Source organism: Oncorhynchus tshawytscha, unplaced genomic scaffold (genome assembly GCF_018296145.1).
Source record: "Oncorhynchus tshawytscha isolate Ot180627B unplaced genomic scaffold, Otsh_v2.0 Un_scaffold_7322_pilon_pilon, whole genome shotgun sequence".
Classification (NCBI taxonomy): domain Eukaryota; kingdom Metazoa; phylum Chordata; class Actinopteri; order Salmoniformes; family Salmonidae; genus Oncorhynchus; species Oncorhynchus tshawytscha.
In genome coordinates this window covers 27,067-49,422 of record NW_024609773.1, presented here as the reverse complement: position 1 = coordinate 49,422, position 22,356 = coordinate 27,067, and the positions used below count along the sequence as shown (strand labels likewise).

At 44.4% G+C, this 22,356-nt stretch overlaps 2 protein-coding genes and 1 long non-coding RNA gene across 3 annotated transcripts in view; all 3 read right to left on the bottom strand.

Moving 5' to 3' along the window:
* Positions 1 to 1,862: 1,862 nt before the first annotated feature.
* On the bottom strand, positions 1,863 to 3,548 carry LOC112249760 (relaxin-3 receptor 1). Its single transcript, XM_024419532.2, has one exon. The coding sequence runs from the start codon at positions 3,327 to 3,329 to the stop codon at positions 2,310 to 2,312; it is 1,020 nt and encodes a 339-aa protein (XP_024275300.1). The 5' UTR covers positions 3,330 to 3,548; the 3' UTR covers positions 1,863 to 2,309.
* Positions 3,549 to 10,256: 6,708 nt separating this feature from the next.
* LOC121845822 lies at positions 10,257 to 11,411 on the bottom strand. The gene is made up of 3 exons (XR_006082793.1): positions 11,388 to 11,411; positions 10,482 to 10,525; positions 10,257 to 10,295 (listed from the first exon to the last, which is right to left on the bottom strand). It is a non-coding gene; the product is annotated as an uncharacterized LOC121845822 (long non-coding RNA).
* Positions 11,412 to 11,591: 180 nt separating this feature from the next.
* LOC112249632 (E3 SUMO-protein ligase PIAS1-like) overlaps positions 11,592 to 22,356 on the bottom strand; it is a 31,610-nt gene continuing 20,845 nt past the window's right edge. Inside the window, exons 8-15 of the mRNA XM_042317872.1 lie at positions 22,151 to 22,311; positions 16,624 to 16,760; positions 16,115 to 16,304; positions 15,745 to 15,806; positions 15,379 to 15,689; positions 15,191 to 15,344; positions 14,209 to 14,249; positions 11,592 to 14,075 (exon numbers count right to left, since the gene is read on the bottom strand). Of these exons, the coding sequence (XP_042173806.1) occupies positions 13,701 to 14,075; positions 14,209 to 14,249; positions 15,191 to 15,344; positions 15,379 to 15,689; positions 15,745 to 15,806; positions 16,115 to 16,304; positions 16,624 to 16,760; positions 22,151 to 22,311 (1,431 nt within the window). The 3' untranslated portion in view covers positions 11,592 to 13,700. The remainder of the gene's footprint in view (positions 14,076 to 14,208; positions 14,250 to 15,190; positions 15,345 to 15,378; positions 15,690 to 15,744; positions 15,807 to 16,114; positions 16,305 to 16,623; positions 16,761 to 22,150; positions 22,312 to 22,356) is intronic.

The following is a 22,356-nucleotide window of genomic DNA, read 5'->3' as shown; positions in this document are numbered from 1 at the left end:
GGACTCTTACTTGAGTTTATTTAGTAAATATTTTCTAAACTCTATTTCTTGAACTGTATTGCTGGTTAAGTGCTTGTAAGTAAGCATTTCACTGTACCGATTTTGTATTCAGAACGTGACAATTTTTTCCCCTAGTTCTGCCAATGAGAATACTGTACCAGATCTGGATGTATGTTTAGATTATTATAATACATATTTTTATTTAAGTCAGTTAAGAACAAATTCTTATTTACAATGACGACCCACACCGGTCAAACCCGAATGACGCTGGGCCAATTGTGTGCCGCCCAATCACAGCCAGTTGTGATACAGCATGAAATCGAACCAGGGTCTGTAGTGACACCTCCTAGCACTGAGATGCAGTGCCTTAGACCGCTGCGCCACCCAGAAGCCCTGTAGGTACTAGGCTGTTTAGAATATTCATACAATCTTAACATGAATTGGTTATTTCAGCCACTAACTAATAAATCAGCTCTTGATCTTGTATCTCATGTGATGGTACACAGATGGCTGGCCAAGAGGTTTGAAGATCATGAATAAGTTCATTCATTAGTCTGAAGAGTATAACAAAAATATCAATCATTCTGTCCTGACAAATAGGATAGTAGGTCAATATCAAACTGAGATTAAATGTTTTATTGATATGGGTCAAGTATGTGATGCATAAGTGTAGCCTATTGGCACCACACCTCTCCCCTATTTGACCCAGATAGTTTGTGTCTATGCATTGATATGGAGGCTGTGTGCCTGTTTAAAATGTATGTAGTTCTGTCCTTGAGCTGTTCTTGTCTAATGATGTTCTGTATTATGTCATTCTGTGTTATGTTTCATGTTTTGTGTTGAACCCCAGGAAGAGTAGTTGCTGCTTTTGCAACATCTAATGGGGATCCTAATAAAATACCCCCCAAATACCAAATAGGTCGGCCTGTTAAGCAATAAATGCAGTGTTTTCGATATAAAATCATTTTGTTTGGGAAATACACAGGCCTACCGGTAAAAGCGGTCATCAACTATCACGGTGTACTGGTAACACTGCTTGTGGGCTTCAGAGGGAAATTGACCATTTACAGTAATCGGTGTCAAGACGGTCATGTTATTCGTTGTCCATTTTGACATGAAACACAATAAATAATACAATCATTAAGGCAACGGGATGAGATTCAATATATGGATGTTTATTTTGCATGAACACAATTTAAGCAATATGGTTATCTGTTATCATAGGCATAATATTTACACTTCCCTCCCATTGCATGGCATTTGTGACAAATGCCATTGCACACAATGAAGACTAGACGTGCAGCTGTGAAGGAGAACATAGGATCATGGGTAAGTTTATCTCCACTAGGCTACAATTATGATGGAATGATGAAGACAATATCTAGTCTATCTCTGTTTCTCTATCGTTTAATGATGACTTTCCGGTTTTTCTGTCGTTTAATGATGACAGTCCAGGTGGTTACCCTATCGTTTAATGATGACTGTCCGGGCGGCTCTCTATCGTTTAATGATGACAGTCCGGGCGGTTTCTCTATCGTTTAATAATGATGACTGTCCGGGCGGTTTCTCTATCGTTTAATGATGACAGTCCGGGCGGTTTCTCTATCGTTTAATGATGACTGTTTCTCTATCGTTTAATGATGACAGTCGGGTTTCTCTATCGTTTAATGATGACACAGTTTCTCTATCGTTTAATAATGGACAGTTCTCTATCGTTTAATGATGACAGTCCGGGCGGTTTCTCTATCGTTTAATGATGACAGTCCGGGCGGTTTCTCTATCGTTTAATGATGACAGTCCGGGCGTTTAATTTCTCTATCGTTTAATGATGACTGTCCGGGCGATTTCTCTATGTTTAATAATGATGACTGTCCGGGCGGCTCTCTATCGTTTAATGATGACTGTCCGGGCGGTTTCTCTAACGTTTAAAGATGACAGTCCGGGCGGTTTCTCTATTGTTTAATGATGACTGTCCGGGCGGTTTCTCTATCGTTTAATGATGACTGTCCGGGCGGTTTCTCTATCGTTTAATGATAACTTTCCGGGAATAGAACAGCACATGGATAGGAGGAACCATAAGAGGCAGAATTGCCTCATGCACAATTTTGGTAGCCATTATCATTGTATCATTGTGACCGTTTGTTTTAGTGCTTGTCCATGCCAGTTTTGTGATTTTTTTTCCACCAACAGAACATACTGCATTCGCCTATTACAGTACACCCATGTCGTGCGCCCTATAGGGTACATTATGCAACAGGGAGCGCGTGCGTAATGGCAACGGCAACCGATTCTTCCAATGCGTAAAGTGACTATCGGCCATATAACAAATCTTTCAGTTTCTTTCTAAACTCTTCTCTCATTAGGCAATAAATTACAGGGTTTAGACAGCTATTGGCGTGTGCAAGGCAGACTGTCACAGGAAATACGTAAGTGTGAACTATGTAGTAAGATTTATCCCAATGCACAGCATTCAATTTCACAAGGACGCCCCAGAATGTGATGGCGTGATTTGGCATCCAGCAAAGAAAGAAGGAGAGGACGACGATGGTGACAGATTTGGTGACTTGTGATGTCCGTTTGGTGTTTGTTTTCATACTACGGTTGCGGATGAATCGCAAAAGCATGATGTAGCTGACTGAAACAATGGCCATGGGTAAAACAAATGCAAATATAATTTTCTGAAGGTGATAAACTGCTAACCAATATTGTCCATCAGGGAACTTAAGCAAACATAGTTTTTCCCCCGCTACATTTGTCACGGTTGAGAATATGGATGTTGGTGCAGTCGCAATTGTTGCGGATACCCAAAGAACCACGCTAATCCATTTGGCAGAGCAGGACTTTTGCCTAGTTCGGTCCTTTAGAGAGGAGGCGACGGACCAGTATCGGGTGACGCTCATTGCAGTCAGAAAGAACACGCTCGCGTACATGTTCATAACCGTGACGGAGCTGATGATTTTGCACATGGCGTCTCCAAACGGCCAGCTGAAGTCAAGTGCGGTGTCCACTGCCCAGAACGGCAGAGTCAATACAAACTGGAAGTCCGTCACTGCCAAGTTAAGTACAAAGAAGTTGATTCTGGATTTTTTCCGCTCTTGTTTCACTCTGATAAAGAACAGCACCAGTAAGTTGCCCACCAAGCCCACAGCGCACACCACCGAGTAAACGACGCAGATGAACACCCTCAAAATCGGAGTCCCGTCCGCTGTCACGTCGATGTCCTCTAGGCTACTGAACCGGTCCAGATCCGTCAAGGACCGATTCAGTAGGCCTACACTGCTGTTGTTTCCTTCAGTCATCGTTTCTGTTATTAAATTCGAGTGATTCATGTAGGCTATCCAACTTCAAATCAGGGTTGGAGTCGCTCACTCTGCTTCCAATACATCCTCAGGTTAGTTTGAAATGATAAGAGCGCAGCGATTGCTATGCGCCATTCCCATCATCACACACATTGACAATGTAGCTGTCTTGGTGGGGTAGCTCAAAGCGTATTGACAATTGCAGTTCTTACAGGATTTATATTGTGACCGCTTCTAGATGCCCTGCCCTGAACGCACAAGGATTGGTGACAATGTTTGATTGACATTAGGTTATATCCTATATTCCCTATTTGCATCACTTTCTTGATATTGACCAATAGGCTACGCTGGGCGTAATGGGTTTTTATAATGGAATAAAATGTGTTTTTCTGGGCAATATTGATTTGGCTACTCACCGAGAAATAAAGGACTGGTAGGCTTAAACCTAATAAATACTATTGTATTGATTGGAAACATTATTTAGATCTTTCATCGACCATCCCACCTAGAGATCAGTGGAGGCTGCTGAGGGGAGGACGGTTCATAAAAATGACTGGAAAGGCGCGAATGGAATGGGACCAAACCATGGGTGTTTTTTTATAAACATCCATATATTTAATCTCATCCCGTTGCCTTAATGATTGCATTATTGTGTTTCATGTCAAAATGGACAACGAAAAACACGAGTCTTGACACCGATTACTGTAAATGGTCAATTTCCCTCTGAAGCCCACAAGCAGTGTTACCAGTACACCGTGATAGTTGATGACCGCTTTTACCGGTAGGCCTGTGTATTTCCCAAACAAAATGATTTTATATCGAAAACACTGCATTTATTGCTTAACAGGCCGACCTATTTGGTATTTGGGGGTATTTTATTAGGATCCCCATTAGATGTTGCAAAAGCAGCAGCTACTCTTCCTGGGGTTCAACACAAAACATGAAACATAACACAGAATGACATAATACAGAACATCATTAGACAAGAACAGCTCAAGGACAGAACTACATACATTTTAAACAGGCACACAGCCTCCATATCAATGCATAGACACAAACTATCTGGGTCAAATAGGGGAGAGGCGTTGTGCCGTGAGGTGTTGCTTTATCTGTTTTTTACATTTTTATCAGGTGTGCTGTTTATTTGAGCAATATGAGATGAAAGGAAGTTCCATGCAGGTTCTATATAAAACGCTTTCTTGAATTTGTTCTGTATTACAGACACATTAGGGTGTTAAGACATTAACGTATCCTACTGGATATTCTAGAAGCATTGATGATCATTGAGGACTTAATCCCCACACATGTGAGGAGCGCGTGATAATAATTAGCATTTTATTAGAATTCCAAACGTAATGGAATCCTTTAATGTTCATGTCCCTCTCTGGAGCCGGCCAGCCATCTTCCCGCGGTAACCCCGACACGGCCGACCCTCGGTAACCCAGACACGGCCGACCCACGGTAACCCCAACACGGCCGACCCTCGGTAACCCAGACACGGCCGACCCACGGTAACCCCGACACGGCCGACCCACGGTAACCCCGACATGGCCGACCCACAGGGCTGTACCAAGGCCGTGAGTTCAGGTGAGACATTTCTAATTGTATTTCTTAATTGTACTCTTCAAAGTCAAAAATTCAACAAAAATACAAAAAATAAGAATATAATTTTTTTTAATGAAAGAAAAGTTGAGGTAATCTCCATCTCCTTGGAGCTGTTCAATAGTCAAGTCCAAGATCATAGATGTTGACGTCACCATCTCCAAAGCCTCCATTCAACCCCAGGTACATGTGGGTGATGTTTCAACCCAAAGTAGCAAGGTCATGGTACATGTGGGTGATGTTTCAACCCAAAGTAGCAAGGCCATGGTACATGTGGGTGATGTTTCAACCCAAAGTAGCAAGGCCATGGTACATGTGGGTGATGTTTCAACCCAAAGTAGCAAGGTCATGGTACATGTGGGTGATGTTTCAACCCAAAGTAGAAAGGCCATGGTACATGTGGGTGATGTTTCAAACAAAGTAGCAAGGCCATGGTACATGTGGGTGATTCTATCTACCATCCTACAAGCACTCTCCCTCTATACCAGTGATGGCCTCAGCACTGCATCTGTAGCCAAGCAGAGGAAGAAGGGAAGCAGCTGCTTCTAAATCACTCTGGAGAGCAGTCCTTCCTCTTCACTGCAACCCAATCTACCCACCCCAACACAATTCCCTTCTCTCACACCAATCCCTTTCCCTCACACCAATCCCTTTACCACACTCCAATCCCCTTCCCCCAATCTCCATAATTGAATCTTCAGAAAACTTTTTGTCAATGCATTTGAATGCGTTCGGTTTTCGATTGGAACCACAATAAATCTCAAATTAGGGGAATTTTCATCGTCACTTTAAAGATAAATCAATGGATTTATCATCAGAGATCATAGAACTCACCACAAATACAAGTATATACTAGTTCAACTAGTATATAATAACTGAGTAACTTTAATTAAAATGAGGCAACTGAGCCAGAGAAGCAAGCAGGAGGGCAACAATGACCTTCAGAAACTTTTAACAATACCAAAAGATTGCCAATGCAGTTCTAGTATCTCCATATTTTGACGACAAGCCTTCCCACACATGGCTCCTCCTAGACGGAGTAGTGTGCATAGTTATGACGTTTCCCTGCATGCTGCTATAAGCTGTTGGATTCCATAACGAATATGATCCTTTTAAATCTGTTCACTAATATGTGGTGAAGTATTTCCATCTCATAATGTAACTTCTAGAATAGAATAATGTAACTTCTAGAATAGAATAATGTAACTTCTAGAATAGAATAATGTAACTTCTAGAATAGAATAATGTAACTTCTAGAATAGAATAATGTAACTTGTCATTGCATCCCACTCCTTTGAGGCGTTGTACACTAGTGACTAGTTGTTCCCAAGAGTGTTGTGTACTGTTGGAGCTAGGAACACAAGCATTTCTCTACACCTGCAATAACATCTGCTAAATATGTGTGTGTGACCAATTTGATTTGATTTAGACTCTGCCTCGTCTAACGCGGACTGCAAAATGAGTGTCTACTGCCACCCAGTGTATGGTTGTGGTAATAACACACTATTGTATATTCATGTATTTTGTAAGCCACTTATTGGCAGTGAAACATGTTACCATTCCACATGAGTATTTAATACTGTATGTATATGTTCCTGACAAAGAGGTTAAAAACGCCACAGATCAGATTCGATTTTGACAAGCTAATATATGGTACACATAAAAATGTGACTAGAGACAAGGATCAAAATATGGATGATCCCATACCTTCAATCTATTTGTTTGTGAACTAAAATGAAGATAAAACCCATAGTTAACAAAAATGATTTTTATTACATCTAAACTCCTATACATTAGACAGAAAACATTCAATAAAGTAAACAATTTCTTCCAACGCAAGTAATAAATATTCTGTTTTCACCTAGTACTCTCTACAAACTGACATCGGTCTACTGTACAACGTTCCATGTTCCTTGAAAAGCTGTTTCATTCTCTGTTTGGAAATGTGAAAGCAGAACCTGGGGGTTAAGGCAGTGAGGGCAGCTGGCAACTTATCCGCTCTTTAAATTCATTTAGTAAATTGGACCCTTTCTTAGGTTAAAGTCCACTTTATTGTACAGCTTTTCTTTCTGAAAATATATAAATTAATTTCATCTGATGTTTTTGGATGACGCAAAAACACAAACTAACACTGGAGGAACTGACACTGTTGAAACACATGGGATTGGGGGGGGTGATACGGACATCATAATATTACCAATGGGGGGAGAGTGGGAGAGGACTTCACAATAAGGCCATTCCATGCCCATGTTAGGCTACACATAGCATTTGAAATGGGAACACATTCTATGATGTCTGCTCTCACCTTGTCTTAAAAACGGACAAAAAGAGATCACAGAGATCTAGAGCGATGACATCAACAACAAGTCTGAAACAAAAAGAAACTCCATCATCTAAATAAATAAAGACATTTCTGATTGGGTCAACTCCTAACCTCTAACCCCAAATCTTAGTCTCACTTTGTTGGTCTACCCTAAACCAGCGCTTCCCAAACTCTGTCCTCACACACACACAGACAAACATCCATGAAAATCAAACAGGTGTAAAAATAGATCCGATTTATATATATGTATATATTACAAAATAAATAAAATACTGCACAACATTGTTTATACAGAGAGGACATTTTTAAAACACGTCTGATGCCATCAAAGAGTCAATCAGTTAAGAGTAGGAGAGAGGGGTGGGGGGGCAGGAAGGTCTCCATATTGACTGGCTGCAAAGTTGACCTGTTATTTGCGCTGGTTCAGGATACTAGATGGAGAGTGATTGGGGAAGCTGTCGCAAGCGATTATCTATCTCAAGAGGGGAAAGCTAATTAGGCTTGAAGTGAAGAGCTGTGGAAGAGAAGAGGACTGAAGCACAAAAACACCTTGAGAGAATGACACTGCAGACTGCCTACAAAGACACTCTGCAGAATGGTCTCTCTCTCTCTCTCTCTAAAAAGCATCTGTTTTTGACTGTAGGTGACTGTGATGATTGTGACTATCACTAAAGCAGGGATTTTTGGAAAGTTTTCAAATTCAGTACAGTAGCCTGAACAAACCCTGTATTTTACTTTCATATTGTCCATGTTGGCGGAAAACTGATTCAGCAGGAAAAAGTGACAAACGTTGCGGTCATTGTTTCGATCCCGACACATTCTTTAATGTCTTCTGAAAGAGCTTTACATGGCAGTTGTTGACTTCCAATGACTATAGAGTCTCCTGTATATTTAACCAGCAGTGACTGTTGAGTCTGTGCTTAGTTCTATACCTTTATATCCTGACTGGTAATTCACTCATTCTATTATCGTTACATGATCACTGTGTAAAGTCCTCTGTCTGTATTCTGTCTCTATATTGTCTATCACTCGAAGCACCATTTCACCATGTCACATTCTGACTGAGTCAATGACAATGACACAAATATTCATTTCCACAAAGTTTGCTGCTTCAGTGTCTTTGGATATTTTTGTCAGATGTTACTATGGAATACTGAAGTATAATTACAAGCATTTAATGAGTGTCAAAGGCTTTTATTGACAATTACCAGGCATGCTGTCAATTAACTTCTGGGCCACATCCGGAATGATAGCAGCCCATTCTTGCATAATTAATGCTTGGAGTTTGTCAGAATTTGTGGGTTTCTGTTTGTCCACCCGCCTCTTGAGGATTGACCACACATTCTCAATGGGATTAAGGTCTGGGGAGTTTCCTGTCCATGGACCCAAAATATCGATGTTTTGTTCCCCGAGCCACTTAGTTATCACTTTTGCCTTATGGCAAGGTTGTCCATCATGCTGGAAAAGGCATTGTTCGTCACCAACTGTTCCTGGATGGTTGGGAGAAGTTGCTCTCGGAGGATGTGTTGGTACCATTCTTTATTCATGGCTGTTTTCTTAGGCAAAATTGTGAGTGAGTCCACTCCCTTGGCTGAGAAGCAACCCCACACATGAATGGTCTCAGGATGCTTTACTGCTGGCATGACACAGGACTGATGGTAGCGCTCACCTTGTCTTCTCCGGACAAGCTTTTTTCCAGATGCCCCAAACAATCGGAATTGGGATTCATCAGAGAAGATGACTTTACCCCAGTCCTCAGCAGTCCAATCCCTGTACCTTCTGCAGAATATCAGTCTGTCCCTGATGTTTTTCCTGGAGAAAAGTGGCTTCTTTGCTGCCCTTCTTGACATCAGGCCATCCTCCAAAAGTCTTTGCCTCACTGTGCGTGCAGATGGACCTGCCTGCTGCCATTCCTGAGCAAGCTCTGTACTGGTGGTGCCCTGATCCCGCAGCTGAATCAACTTTAGGAGACGGTCCTGGTGCTTGCTGGAATTTCTTGGGCGCCCTGAAGCCTTCTTCACAACAATTGAACCGCTCTCCTTGAAGTTCTAGATGATCCGATAAATGGTTGATTTAGGTGCAGTCTTACTGGCAGCAATATCCTTGCCTGTGAAGCCCTTTTTGTGCAAAGCAATGATGAGGGCACGTGTTTCCTTGCAGGTAACCATGATTGACAGAGGAAGAACAATGATTCCAAGCACCACCCTCCTTTTGAAGCTTCCAGTCTGTTATTCAAACTGAATCAGCATGATAGAGTGATCTCCAGCCTTGTCCTCGTCAACACTCACACCTGTGTTAACGAGAGAATCACTGACATGATGTCAGCTGGTCCTTTTGTGGCAGGGCTGAAATGCAGCGGAAATGTTTTTTGGGGGGATTCAGTTCATTTGCATGGCAAGAGGGACTGCAGTTAATTGCAATTCATCTGATCACTCTTCATAACATTCTGGAGTATATGCAAATTGCCATCATACAAACAGAGGCAGCAGACTTTGTGAAAATTAATATGTGTGTCATTCTCAAAACTTTTGCCCACAGTTGAGTTGGATGGAAACTGCCTCTCATATTAGCAATATCCCCATAGCATTTATAACACAGTAGATATGTCTGTCTTTATCTTTACGGGTTACTCCCCTCCGCCTCTACGGGGTACTCCCCTCCACCTCTACGGGGTACTCCCTCCACCTCTACGGGGTACTCCCCTCCACCTCTACGGGGTACTCCCCTCCACCTCTACGGGGTACTCCCCTCCACCTCTACGGGGTACTCCCCTCCACCTCTACGGGGTACTCCCTCCACCTCTACGGGGTACCCCTCCACCTCTACGGGGTACTCCCACCTCTCCACCCCTCCACCTCTACGGGGTACTCCCCTCCACCTCTACGGGGTACTCCCCTCCACCTCCGGGGTACTCCTCTCCACCTCTACGGGGTACTCCCTCCACCACCTCCTCCACCTCTACGGGGTACTCCCCTCCACCTCCTCCCCTCCACCTCTACGGGGTACTCCCCTCCACCTCTACGGGGTCCCTCCACCTCCCCTCCACCTCTACGGGGTACTCCCCTCCACCTCTACGGGGTACTCCCTCCACCTCTACTCCCCTCCACCTGGGGTACCTCCTCCACCTCTACGGGTACTCCTCCACCTCTACGGGGTACTCCTCCACTCCTCCTCCACCTCTACGGTACTCCCCTCCACCTCCACTCCTGTCCACCTCTACGGGTACTCCCTCCACCTCTACGGGGTACTCCCTCCACCTACGGGGTACTCCCCTCCACCTCTACGGGGTACTCCTCTCCACCTGTACTCCCCTCCACCTCTACGGGGTTACTCCCCTCCACCTCTACGGGTACTCCCCTCCACCTCTACGGGGTACTCCTCCACCTCCCCTCCACCTCTACGGGGTACTCCCTCCACCTCCACTCCACCTCCACCTCCACCTCTACGGGGTACTCCCCTCCACCTCTACGGGGTACTCCCCTCCACCTCTACGGGGTACTCCCCTCCACCTCCCTCCTCCACCTCTACGGGTACTCCCCTCCACCTCTACGGGGTACTCCCCTCCACCTCTACGGGGTACTCCCCTCCACCTCTACGGGGTACTCCTCCACCTCCACACCTCTACCTCCTCCACCTCTACGGGGTACTCCCCTCCACCTCCTCCCCTCCACCTCTACGGGGTACTCCTCCACCTCCACTCCCTCCACCTCTACCCTCTACGGGTACTCCCCCACCTCCCTCTCCACCTCTACGGGGTACTCCCTCCACCTCTACGGGGTACTCCCCTCTACGGGGTACTCCCTCCACCTCTACGGGGTACTCCCCTCCACCTCTACGGGGTCCACCTCTACGGGGTACTCCCTCCACCTCTACGGGGTACTCCCTCCACCCCTCCACCTCTACGGGGTACTCCCCTCCACCTCTACGGGGTCCACTACTCCTCTCCACCTCTACGGGGTACTCCTCTCCACCTCTACGGGGTACTCCCTCCCTCCACCTCTACGGGGTACTCCCCTCCACCTCTACGGGGTACTCCCCTCCACCTCTACGGGGTACTCCCCTCCACCTCTACGGGGTACTCCTCCACCTCTACGGGTACTCCCCTCCACCTCTACGGGGTACTCCTCCACCTCCACCTCCACCTCTACGGGGTACTCCTCCACCTCTACGGGGTACTCCCCTCCACCTCTACGGGGTACTCCTCCACCTCTACCTCCCTCCACCTCTACGGGTACTCCCCTCCACCTCTACGGGGTACTCCCTCCACCTGTACAGGGTTACTCCCCTCCACCTCTACCTCTACGGGTACTCCCCTCCACCTCTACCTCTCCACCTCTACGGGTACTCCCCACCTCTACACCCTCCACCTCTACCTCTACGGGTACTCCCCTCCACCTCTACGGGGTACTCCCCTCCACCTCTACGGGGTACTCCCCTCCACCTGTACAGGGTACTCCTCTCTGCTATGACTTTAGCTGGAGTGTCTCACAAACAACCAGGTGAAAACAGAGAGGAAGAGTGTGTGATAGGTGGAGGATACTTGACTGATATGTAGTGCCCAGATACACATGCACTCTGTGTGGGTTGAGTTCATTCATGGTTTTGTGCAAAAGGTGACAAATGTGGCTGAATAAGCAAAACCAACAGAATATAACGAGGTTTCAAATAAAAGCATGAAATGACTGTGGAGTATCTCTTAAGTTAAAAAGGCATTCTGTGTCTACCGTAGTTTTCAGAACCATACAAATGTCAACACATTTTCTGCTCAAATGTTGTCAAATTGAAATGTTGTGCATAATGATAATGACTGCACAGACGGTTAATTGAAGGGGGGGGGGGATGAAAGGCCCAATGCAGCCATTTATATATCGATATCAAATCATTTCTAGGTAACATGAAGCACCTTTACTGTAATAGATGTCCATAAAAATGGGCAAAAATGGCTTTTTAGGAAGAAAAAAACCCGCTCTAAAGCAAGAATTTTGCAGAGACTGGTCCGGGAGTGGTCTGAGTGGGAAGGGGGGAAACTGAACACGAGCTGTTATTGGCAGAGAGGTTTGGAAGTCTCTTTCCTATTGGTCTAGCAACCAATTTACCACATGGTGACGTCACCGTGTAAAGGGGGGGAAACTGAACACGAGCTGTTATTGGCAGAGAGGGTTTGGAAGTCTCTTTGCTATTGGTCTAGCAACCAATTTACCACATGGTGACGTCACCGTGTAAAGCTGAAATTCCCGCCCAAACAAACCTGCTGATTACAAGGTCCTGTGTAGATTATTTTCATCCAGCAACTATCAGGAAATAAAACTGATTTACGTTTTTTTCTCACACTTTTACCATGTTAGTTTCATCAGCCGTTGATGCACTATGATAAAAACACCTGGAAACAGAATGCTGACGCCACTGGCCCTTTAACAGACGAAAATCAGAAATGTCTAATATCACCCACCTAGCTATACACTCCCCACAGCATCAACCTGAAGTCCTTAGGGAATGCATGTTTACGTCATTTAGCAGATCCACTTATCCAGAGAGACTTATTCATATATCTTACATATAACTTAGAACGCAGAATACCAAAACAAATTATACAGTAACAAACAAGTCAACCAGGGAAAAGATATTGTCTTGGAGAACAAATTCAACTGTGATTTCAAAAATGAAGAGTAGAGAGAGATCGATAAGTTGAAAATGTCAAGAGGTAATGCCATGAATGTGTGAGGAAAATCCCCATCAGATCTAACAGGATAAAAACCAAAGAAAAGTAATGAGATATTAAAGTTCATTTTATCGAGGGGAAACGTATGTATAGCTGTGTGGATACATCTTCAGTCTCCACTTCAAAATAGCAACTGAAGTTACTTATGGGACAGAAAAATTCTTCAATTAATTAATATACAAAAGTAAAAAGAGAAAATATACTTTTTGTTCTCTGTACACAGCGTTACTCTTTTCGTACAAAAAAAAAGCCTTCCTCCGTTTTTGCACGGCGTTTCTGGTAGGTACCGGCAGGGAGCTGATCTAGGGCCAGTCTGTCGACTTCAGAGATGAAACACATAGACCTCTCTGATATCAGTCTAGTGGAATGTCGTTAGGGAGCCGCCAGCTACCAACCGGTAACTGTTCTGGAGTCAGTCTAGTGGAATGATGTCAGGGAGCCAGCTACCAACCGGTAACTGTTCTGGAGTCAGTCTAGCAACACTAGGTGCCAATCCCATCCATCTGTGGGGTGTGACTTTATAACTGTTCCTGGGTCAGCCCAGTCAAACGACACCTCGGGACCGGCTCCGCCACAGACAGGTATTCCACTGTTCTGGAGTCAGCCTTAACGACACAACTTAAAACCAGAGCTGTAGACTGGGTGGGACCGTTAAACTGTTTCTGCGTCAGTTTAGAAGTCATGACTGCATCCTCCATTAAACAACCAACAAACACTCTGTTTCGGAGTCAGTCGCTAGTCGCCGAAAACAAAATCGTCAGTCTAGTGAGATCACGTCGGGGACGGCCCCGTAGAGGGATGCGGCCGCCACATCAGCACTGGACCGACCTCCTACGCCGGGGTGTGTGTGTGAGTGCGTGGGGTGTGTGTGAGAGTGTGTGGAGTGTGTGCTGTGAGTGTCTCTCAGACTGCTAGAGGACACTAGGCTACTGCTGCTGCCACCGCTGCTGTTTCCTCCATCACCACCGTTGACGGGCGCCAGCGAGCCAGAGGAGGGCGCCCCAGATTGGTCCAGGAACAGCTGGGAGGAGGACGAGGAGGAGGTGGTGTAGGGACGGAAGTGGTTGAGGAGGAGCTCGTGGTCGTCTGAGGCCGAGGCAGCGGCGGCGGCGGCCATCACCATGTTGTAATGCTTCAGAGGAGGACAAACAGGTACATTCACTTATATTCATCTTGTTACCAAACCCAAGTTCTGGGGACATCTTTAGAGGCTATAGTGTTGACTTCAGGAGGCCTACAGGGGGGGGGTTCCATCTAAAACATACCTGATGATTGTCCCCTTGTAGAAAGGAGAAGAAATTCAGATCTGTGAATAAAACAATGAACCAAACACAACATACGGTCATTCATTTTATTCACAATGAACCATGATCAGTACAGGTTCAACTGACTCAGACAAGTTAGTGTTTACTGTATACAGGGACATACTGGTCTCCACAGACCCTGAGGAGACTCCTGAAGAAATGTGTCGAGGCAGTGTGTTGTACTAGGTTGGTGTGTGTGTGTGTGATTGTGTATGCGTGTGTGTGTGTTGTGTATGTGTGTGTGTGGTTGTGTGTGTGGTTGTGTAAGTGTGGTATTGTGTGTGTGTGTGGTTGTATATTTGTGGTTGTGTATGTGTGTGTTACCTGTGAGCTGGGTTGGGGCGTGGTAGTGTGTTACCTGTTAGCTGGGTTGGGGCGTGGTAGTATGGACGGTAGTGTGTTACCTGTGAGCTGGGTTGGGGTGTGGTAGTATGGACGGTAGTGTGTGTTACCTGTGAGCTGGGTTGGGCGTGGTAGTACCTGTGAGCTGGGTCAGGGCGTGGTAGTGTGTTACCTGTGAGCTGGGTTGGGGCGTGGTAGTGTGTTGTTACCTGTGAGCTGGGTTGGGGCGTGGTAGTGTGTTACCTGTGAGCTGGGTTGGGGTGGGGTATGGACGGTAGTGTGTTACCTGTGAGCTGGGTTGGGGCGTGGTAGTGTGTTACCTGGAGCTGGGTTGGGGCGTGGTAGTGTGTTACCTGTGAGCTGGGTTGGGGCGTTTAGTGTGTTACCTGTGAGCTGGGTTGGGGTGTGTAGTATGGACCTGTGGCTGGGTTGGTTGGGCTGGGTGGGGTGTAGTGTGTTACCTGTGAGCTGGGTTGGGTGCTGGGTTGGGGCGTGTGTGTGTTACCTGTGAGCTGGGTTGGGGTGTGGTAGTGTTACCTGTGAGCTGGGTTGGGGCGTGGTAGTGTTACCTGTGAGCTGGGTTGGGGCGTGGTAGTGTTACCTGTGAGCTGGGTTGGGGCGTGGTAGTAGGGACGGTAGTCCTGGAGCTGGGGGAGGGGGGGATGTAGCTGGTGTCCACCTGAGCTGGGTGCTGGGGGTCCTGTCACTGGGGACACCTGGTGGGTGGGGGTGGTAATACTCTGCAAACCTGTGAGCTGGGTTGCACAGAGAAAGAGTGAGAGTGTTTACCTGAGAGCTGGGTTGGGGTGTGGGTGGTAGGTGTGTGAGCTGGGTGCGAGAGAGGTGTGTGAGTGTAGGGGTGAGCTGGTGTGTGGAGGTGTGTGAGAGTGTGAGGCGTGGTGTGTGAGAGCTGGGTTGGGGTGTGGTGTGAGATGAGGGGTGTGTTAGAGGTGTGAGCTGGGTTGGGGTGTGGTAGATGAGGGGTGTTACCTGTGAGCTGGCTGGGTTGTGGTAGTGGGGTGGAGAGGTGTCCTGGTGAGAGAGGGGTTGGGGTGTGAGTGTTACCTGGTGGGTGTGGTTCCAGCTGGTGGGTGGGGGACCTGGTGGGTGAGAGACCTGAGGGGTGAGAGGTGGTGAGAGGTGTGGGTGTGAGACCTGTGAGCTGGGTGTGTGAGACACTGACAGGGGGCGTGAGAGGTGTGGGGTGTGGAGGTGAGCTGGGTGTGAGAGGTGTGTGAGAGGTGAGAGCGAGAGAGGTGCTGGGTTGAGGGTGTGTGAGAGGTGCGAGAGAGGTGCGAGAGATGAGGGTGAGAGGTGTGAAAGGGGTATGAGGAGTGAGAGGGGAGAGATGAGGGGTGAGAGGTGTGAAAGGGGTATGGGAGGAGAGGGGAGGGAGGGGAGGGGGAGGGAGGGAGAGAGGGGAGGGAGGGGAGAGAGGGGAAGGAGAGGTGAAAGGGGTGAGGTAGGTGAGAGGGGCGAGGGGGGTGAGACTGGTGTGAGGTGTATTGGTGGAGGTCGGCCTCACCCCTTGTTGACGATGGGAGGCGAGGTGGGGGACAGGGAGGGGCAGGGCCTCTTGAGGGGCGGTTGGTCATCATCGTCGTCCTCTGAGGAGCTGTCCAGGGTCAGGTCGATCACCTCCACCTTCATCCTACTACTGCCCCCGTTGTGGGACGACGAGCTCCTCTGCTCCCCTACCGCCGACCGGTGCAAGCCTGGGGGAAAGAGACACGGTAAACAATCAAATCAATATAATGTATTTATATAGCTAGCCTATTTTGCAGTGATTTACACACCCCAGCCTAGAGCAAGTGGCAACACAGTGGAATAGTCATGAGACATATAGCGTAATGATAACAAGCCAGAATAATATCATCTAACACAACGAGAGACACTGGGTTTGCAGCCTGTTGTTCCAGCACTGTTCTAACACACATTCTGATACAAGGTCCAATGAACAGAGTAGTGGAATCAGGTATGTTAAAAGCTGCAGGGCTGGACCTAAAGCCTGCCCTTACACACTGCCTCTCTCACCTTCCAGTCCGTTGCTGTAGGAGGCTGACGAGACCTCCTGTACTTCCTTCTTTGTCCTCATGGGGGCCCAGTAGCCATCCTCCTTAAACTGGATCTCATCACAGTCTACACAGCTGTTCAGGATCTCCATAAACAACCTGGACAAGACAGACACACAGAAACAACAGTGTGAAGGTATACTGTACATGCAATGTCTTCACGTTGTGTTGCGGTCATTGTGTGTACGGTGTTATTCACGTTGTGTTACAGTCATTGTGTGTACGGTGTTATTCATGTTGTTTACTTGGTGTGTGTAAATACCTCTATACACTACAGATTGTATAAAATAGAAAAGACCATCTGAATCGCTCATGTAGGAATGAATAGAGTGGACTTTTATACAGTATAACTGAATAGAGTGGACTTGTATACAGTATAACTGAATAGAGTGGACTTGTATACAGTATAACTGAATAGAGTGGACTTGTATACAGTATAACTGAATAGAGTGGACTTGTATGCAGTATAACTGAATAGAGTGGACTTGTATACAGTATAACTGAATAGAGTGGACTTGTATACAGTATAACTGAATAGAGTGGACTTGTATACAGTATAACTGAATAAAGTGGACCTGTATACAGTATAACTGAATAGAGTGGACTTGTATACAGTATAACTGAATAGAGTGGTCTTGTATACAGTATAACTGAATAGAGTGGACTTGTATACAGTATAACTGAATAGAGTGGACTTGTATACAGTATAACTGAATAGAGTGGACTTGTATGCAGTATAACTGAATAGAGTGGACTTGTATACAGTATAACTGAATAGAGTGGACTTGTATGCAGTATAACTGAATAGAGTGGACTTGTATGCAGTATAACTGAATAGAGTGGACTTGTATACAGTATAACTGAATAGAGTGGTCTTGTATACAGTATAACTGAATAGAGTGGACTTGTATACAGTATAACTGAATAGAGTGGACTTGTATGCAGTATAACTGAATAGTGGACAGTATAACTGAATAGAGTGGACTATAACTGAATAGAGTGGACTTGTATACAGTATAACTGAATAGAGTGGACTTGTATGCAGTATAACTGAATAGAGTGGACTTGTATACAGTATAACTGAATAGAGTGGACTTGTATGCAGTATAACTGAATAGAGTGGACTTGTATGCAGTATAACTGAATAGAGTGGACTTGTATGCAGTAACTGAATATAACTGAATAGTGGACTTGTATGCAGTATAACTGAATAGAGTGGACTTGTATGCAGTATAACTGAATAGAGTGGTCTTGTATGCAGTATAACTGAATAGACTTGTGGTTTGTATACAGTATAACTGAATAGAGTGGTCTTTATACAGTATAACTGAATAGAGTGGACTTGTATACAGTATAACTGAATAGAGTGGACTTGTATGCAGTATAACTGAATAGAGTGGTCTTGTATACAGTATAACTGAATAGAGTGGACTTGTATACAGTATAACTGAATAGAGTGGACTTGTATGCAGTATAACTGAATAGAGTGGACTTGTATGCAGTATAACTGAATAGAGTGGTCTTGTATACAGTATAACTGAATAGAGTGGACTTGTATGCAGTATAACTGAATAGAGTGGTCTTGTATACAGTATAACTGAATAGAGTGGTCTTGTATACAGTATAACTGAATAGAGTGGACTTGTATACAGTATAACTGAATAGAGTGGACTTGTATACAGTATAACTGAATAGAGTGGTCTTGTATACAGTATAACTGAATAGTAGTATAACTGAATAGAGTGGTCTTGTATACAGTATAACTGAATAGAGTGGACTTGTATACAGTATAACTGAATAGAGTTCTTGTATACAGTATAACTGAATAGAGTGGACTTGTATACAGTATAACTGAATAGAGTGGACTTGTATACAGTATAACTGAATATGGACTTGTAACTGACTTGTATACAGTATAACTGAATAAAGTGGACTTGTATACAGTATAGAGTGAATAGAGTGACTTGTATACAGTATAACTGAATAGAGTGGTCTTGTATACAGTATAACTGAATAGAGTGGACTTGTATACAGTATAACTGAATAGAGTGGTCTTGTATACAGTATAACTGAATAGAGTGGACTTGTATACAGTATAACTGAATAGAGTGGTCTTGTATACAGTATAACTGAATAGAGTGGACTTGTATACAGTATAACTGAATAGAGTGGACTTGTATACAGTATAACTGAATAGAGTGGTCTTGTATACAGTATAACTGAATAAAGTGGACTTGTATACAGTATAACTGAATAGAGTGGACTTGTATACAGTATAACTTAGGTTGTTTTTGTACATACTGTAGGTCAACTAGCGGAATCCCGCCCTATGGTTGGATGTGACTATCTGGATTCAATACCATTTCATGTTTGAAGAACACAACCAATTGTTCAATTCAACAACCCCCCAGCTAAGCACAAATACATGCTGCTAATCAACTATTCTCAACTTCCTGTTTATTTTGATCACTGCTCACCCAAAATGTCACCCTATGGGTGAATATTGAATTTGTGCAGAAAAATAAGTTGGTTGCAACTGGAGCCATGTAAAGAATTGTTGGGCTACACATTTGAAACCCATCAGGTCTGATGTGACCATTAAAGTCAAACAGGACACAGAAAATAAAGGATCTAAACCCAGAGGAATATACAGTGGCACGTTCCCGGATGATGTGCTTCTTTCCAGCCTAAAATGAAGAAAATCTGCACAAAATTGTAGGGACTCCGCCGCAAGTTTCTGTGATACGGTATAATAACATAGATGTATACAGTATACACAGAGCCTTCAGAAAGTATTCAAACCCCTTGACTTATTCCACATTTTGTTGTGTTACAGCCAGAGTTAAAAAAGGACGAAATAGATTTTTCCCCACCTCACCCATATACACACACACACACACAAATACCCTATAATGACACCACAACACCCCATAATGACATCACAACACCCCATAATGACATCACAACACCTCATAATGACATCACAACACCCCATAATGACATCAAAACACCCCATAATGACATCACAACACCCCATGACATCACAACACCCCATAATGACACCACAACACCCCATAATGACACCACAACACCCCATAATGACATCACAACACCTCATAATGACATCACAACACCCCATAATGACATCACAACACCCCATAATGACATCACAACACCTCATAATGACATCACAACACCCCATAATGACATCAAAACACCCCATAATGACATCACAACACCCCCCATAATGACATCACAACACCCCATAATGACATCACAACACCTCATAATGACATCACAATACCCCATAATGACATCACAACACCTCATAATGACATCAACAACACCCCATAATGACATCACAACACCCCATAATGACATCACAACACCTCATAATGACATCACAACACCTCATAATGACATCACAACACCCCATAATGACATCACAACACCCCATAATGACATCACAACACCCCATAATGACATCACAACACCTCATAATGACATCACAACACCCCATAATGACATCACAACACCCCATAATGACATCACAACACCTCATAATGACATCACAACACCCCATAATGACATCACAACACCCCATAATGACATCACAACACCTCATAATGACATCACAACACCTCATAATGACATCACAACACCCCATAATGACATCACAACAATGACATCACAACACCCCATAATGACATCACAACACCCCATAATGACATCACAACACCCCATAATGACATCACAACACCCCATAATGACATCACAACACCCCCATAATGACATCACAACACCCCCATAATGACATCAGAACACCCCATAATGACATCACAACACCCCCATAATGACATCAGAACACCCCATAATGACATCACAACACCCCATAATGACATCACAACACCTCATAATGACATCACAACACCCCATAATGACATCACAACACCCCATAATGACATCACAACACCCCATAATGACATCACAACACCTCATAATGACAAAGTGAAAACGTGTTTTTAGACATTTTTGCACATTTATTGAAAATGAAATACAGAAATATCTCACTGACATAAATATTCACACCCCTGAGTCAATACTTTGCAGGAGCTCCTTTGGCAGTGATTACAGTAGAGTGTTTCTGAGTAAGTCTCTGAGATTTCCACACCTGGATTGTGCAACATTTTTCCATTATTCCTTTCAAAATTCTTCAAGCTCTGTCAATTGGTTTTTAATCATTGCTAGACAACCATTTTCAGGTCTTGCCATAGATTTTCAAGTAGATTGAAGTCAAAACTGTAACCAGGCCACTCATGAACATTCACTGTCTTCTTGTTAAGCAACTCCAGTGTAGATTTGGCCTTGTGTTTTTGTCCTACTGAAATGTGAATTCATCTCTGGTGGAAAGCAGACAACCTGGTTTTCCTCTAGGATTGTTCCTGTGTTTAGCTCCATTCAGTTTATTTTTTTATCCTGAAATACTCCCCCAGTCCTTAACGATTACAAGCATACCCATAACATGATGCAACCACTACTCAGTAATGTGTTGTATTGAATTTGCCCCAAACATAACACTTTGTATTCAGGACAAAAATATAATTGCTTTGCAACATTGTTTGTATTATTACTTTAGTGCTGTGTTGCAAACAGGATGTAAGTTTTGGAATATTTTTATTCTGTACAGATTTCCTTCTTTTCACTCTGTCATTTAGGTTAGTATTGTTGCGTACCTACACTGTTGTTTTCTCCTATCACAGCCATTCAACTCTGTAACTGTTTTATAGTCACCATTGGTCTCATGGTGAAATCCGTGAGCTGTTTCCTTCCTCTCCGGCAACTGAGTTAGGAAGGACACCTGTATCTCTGTAGTGACTGGGTGTATTGATACACCATCCAAAGTGTAATTACTAACTTTCCCATGCTCAAAGGGATATTCAATGTCTGCTTTTTATTTTATTTATTTTTTACCAATCTACCTATAGGTGTCCTTCTTTGCCAGGCATTGGAAAACCTCTCTAGTCTTTGTGGTTGAATCTGTATTTGAAATTCACTGCTCGACTGAGGGACCTTACAGATAATTGTATGTGTGGTGTACAGAGATGAGGTAGTCATTCATGTTAAACACTATTATTGAGTCCACGCAACTTATTATTTGACTTGTTAAGCACATTTTGACTCCTGAACTTATTTAGGCTTGCCATGACAAAGGGGTTTGAATACTAACTGACTCAAGACATTTCAGCTTTTCATTTTTTATTAATTACTACAAATTTCAAAAAACATACTTCCACTTTGACATTATGGGGTATTGTGTGTAGACCAGTGACAATTTAAAAAAATAATGTAATCCATTTAAATTAAGGCTGGAACACAACAACATGTGGAATAAGTGAAGGGACATGAATCCTTTCTGAAAGGCCTGTAGGACCACTATGTTCTGTATTAAATAGAGACACTAAGAGCTGGTACAGGCTTGTGGGTCTCACCCGTCAATGATGAGATGTTCGTAGGGGGCTTTCTTATCACAGACGGGACAAACCCAGGTGGGTTTCTTCTCATTCATCTGGATGTACAGCGTAGCGTCAAAACACTGCAGGTGGGAACACGTCAGCGCCCGGCACGGGATCATCAGACGCATCTTCCCCAGCTGCACACACACACACACACAGACACACACCACACACACACACAC

Excerpts from the sequence above, each read along its gene's own strand:
- LOC112249760 (XM_024419532.2), bottom strand. The coding sequence starts at position 3,329 with ATGAATCACTCGAATTTAATAACAGAAACGATGACTGAAGGAAACAAC.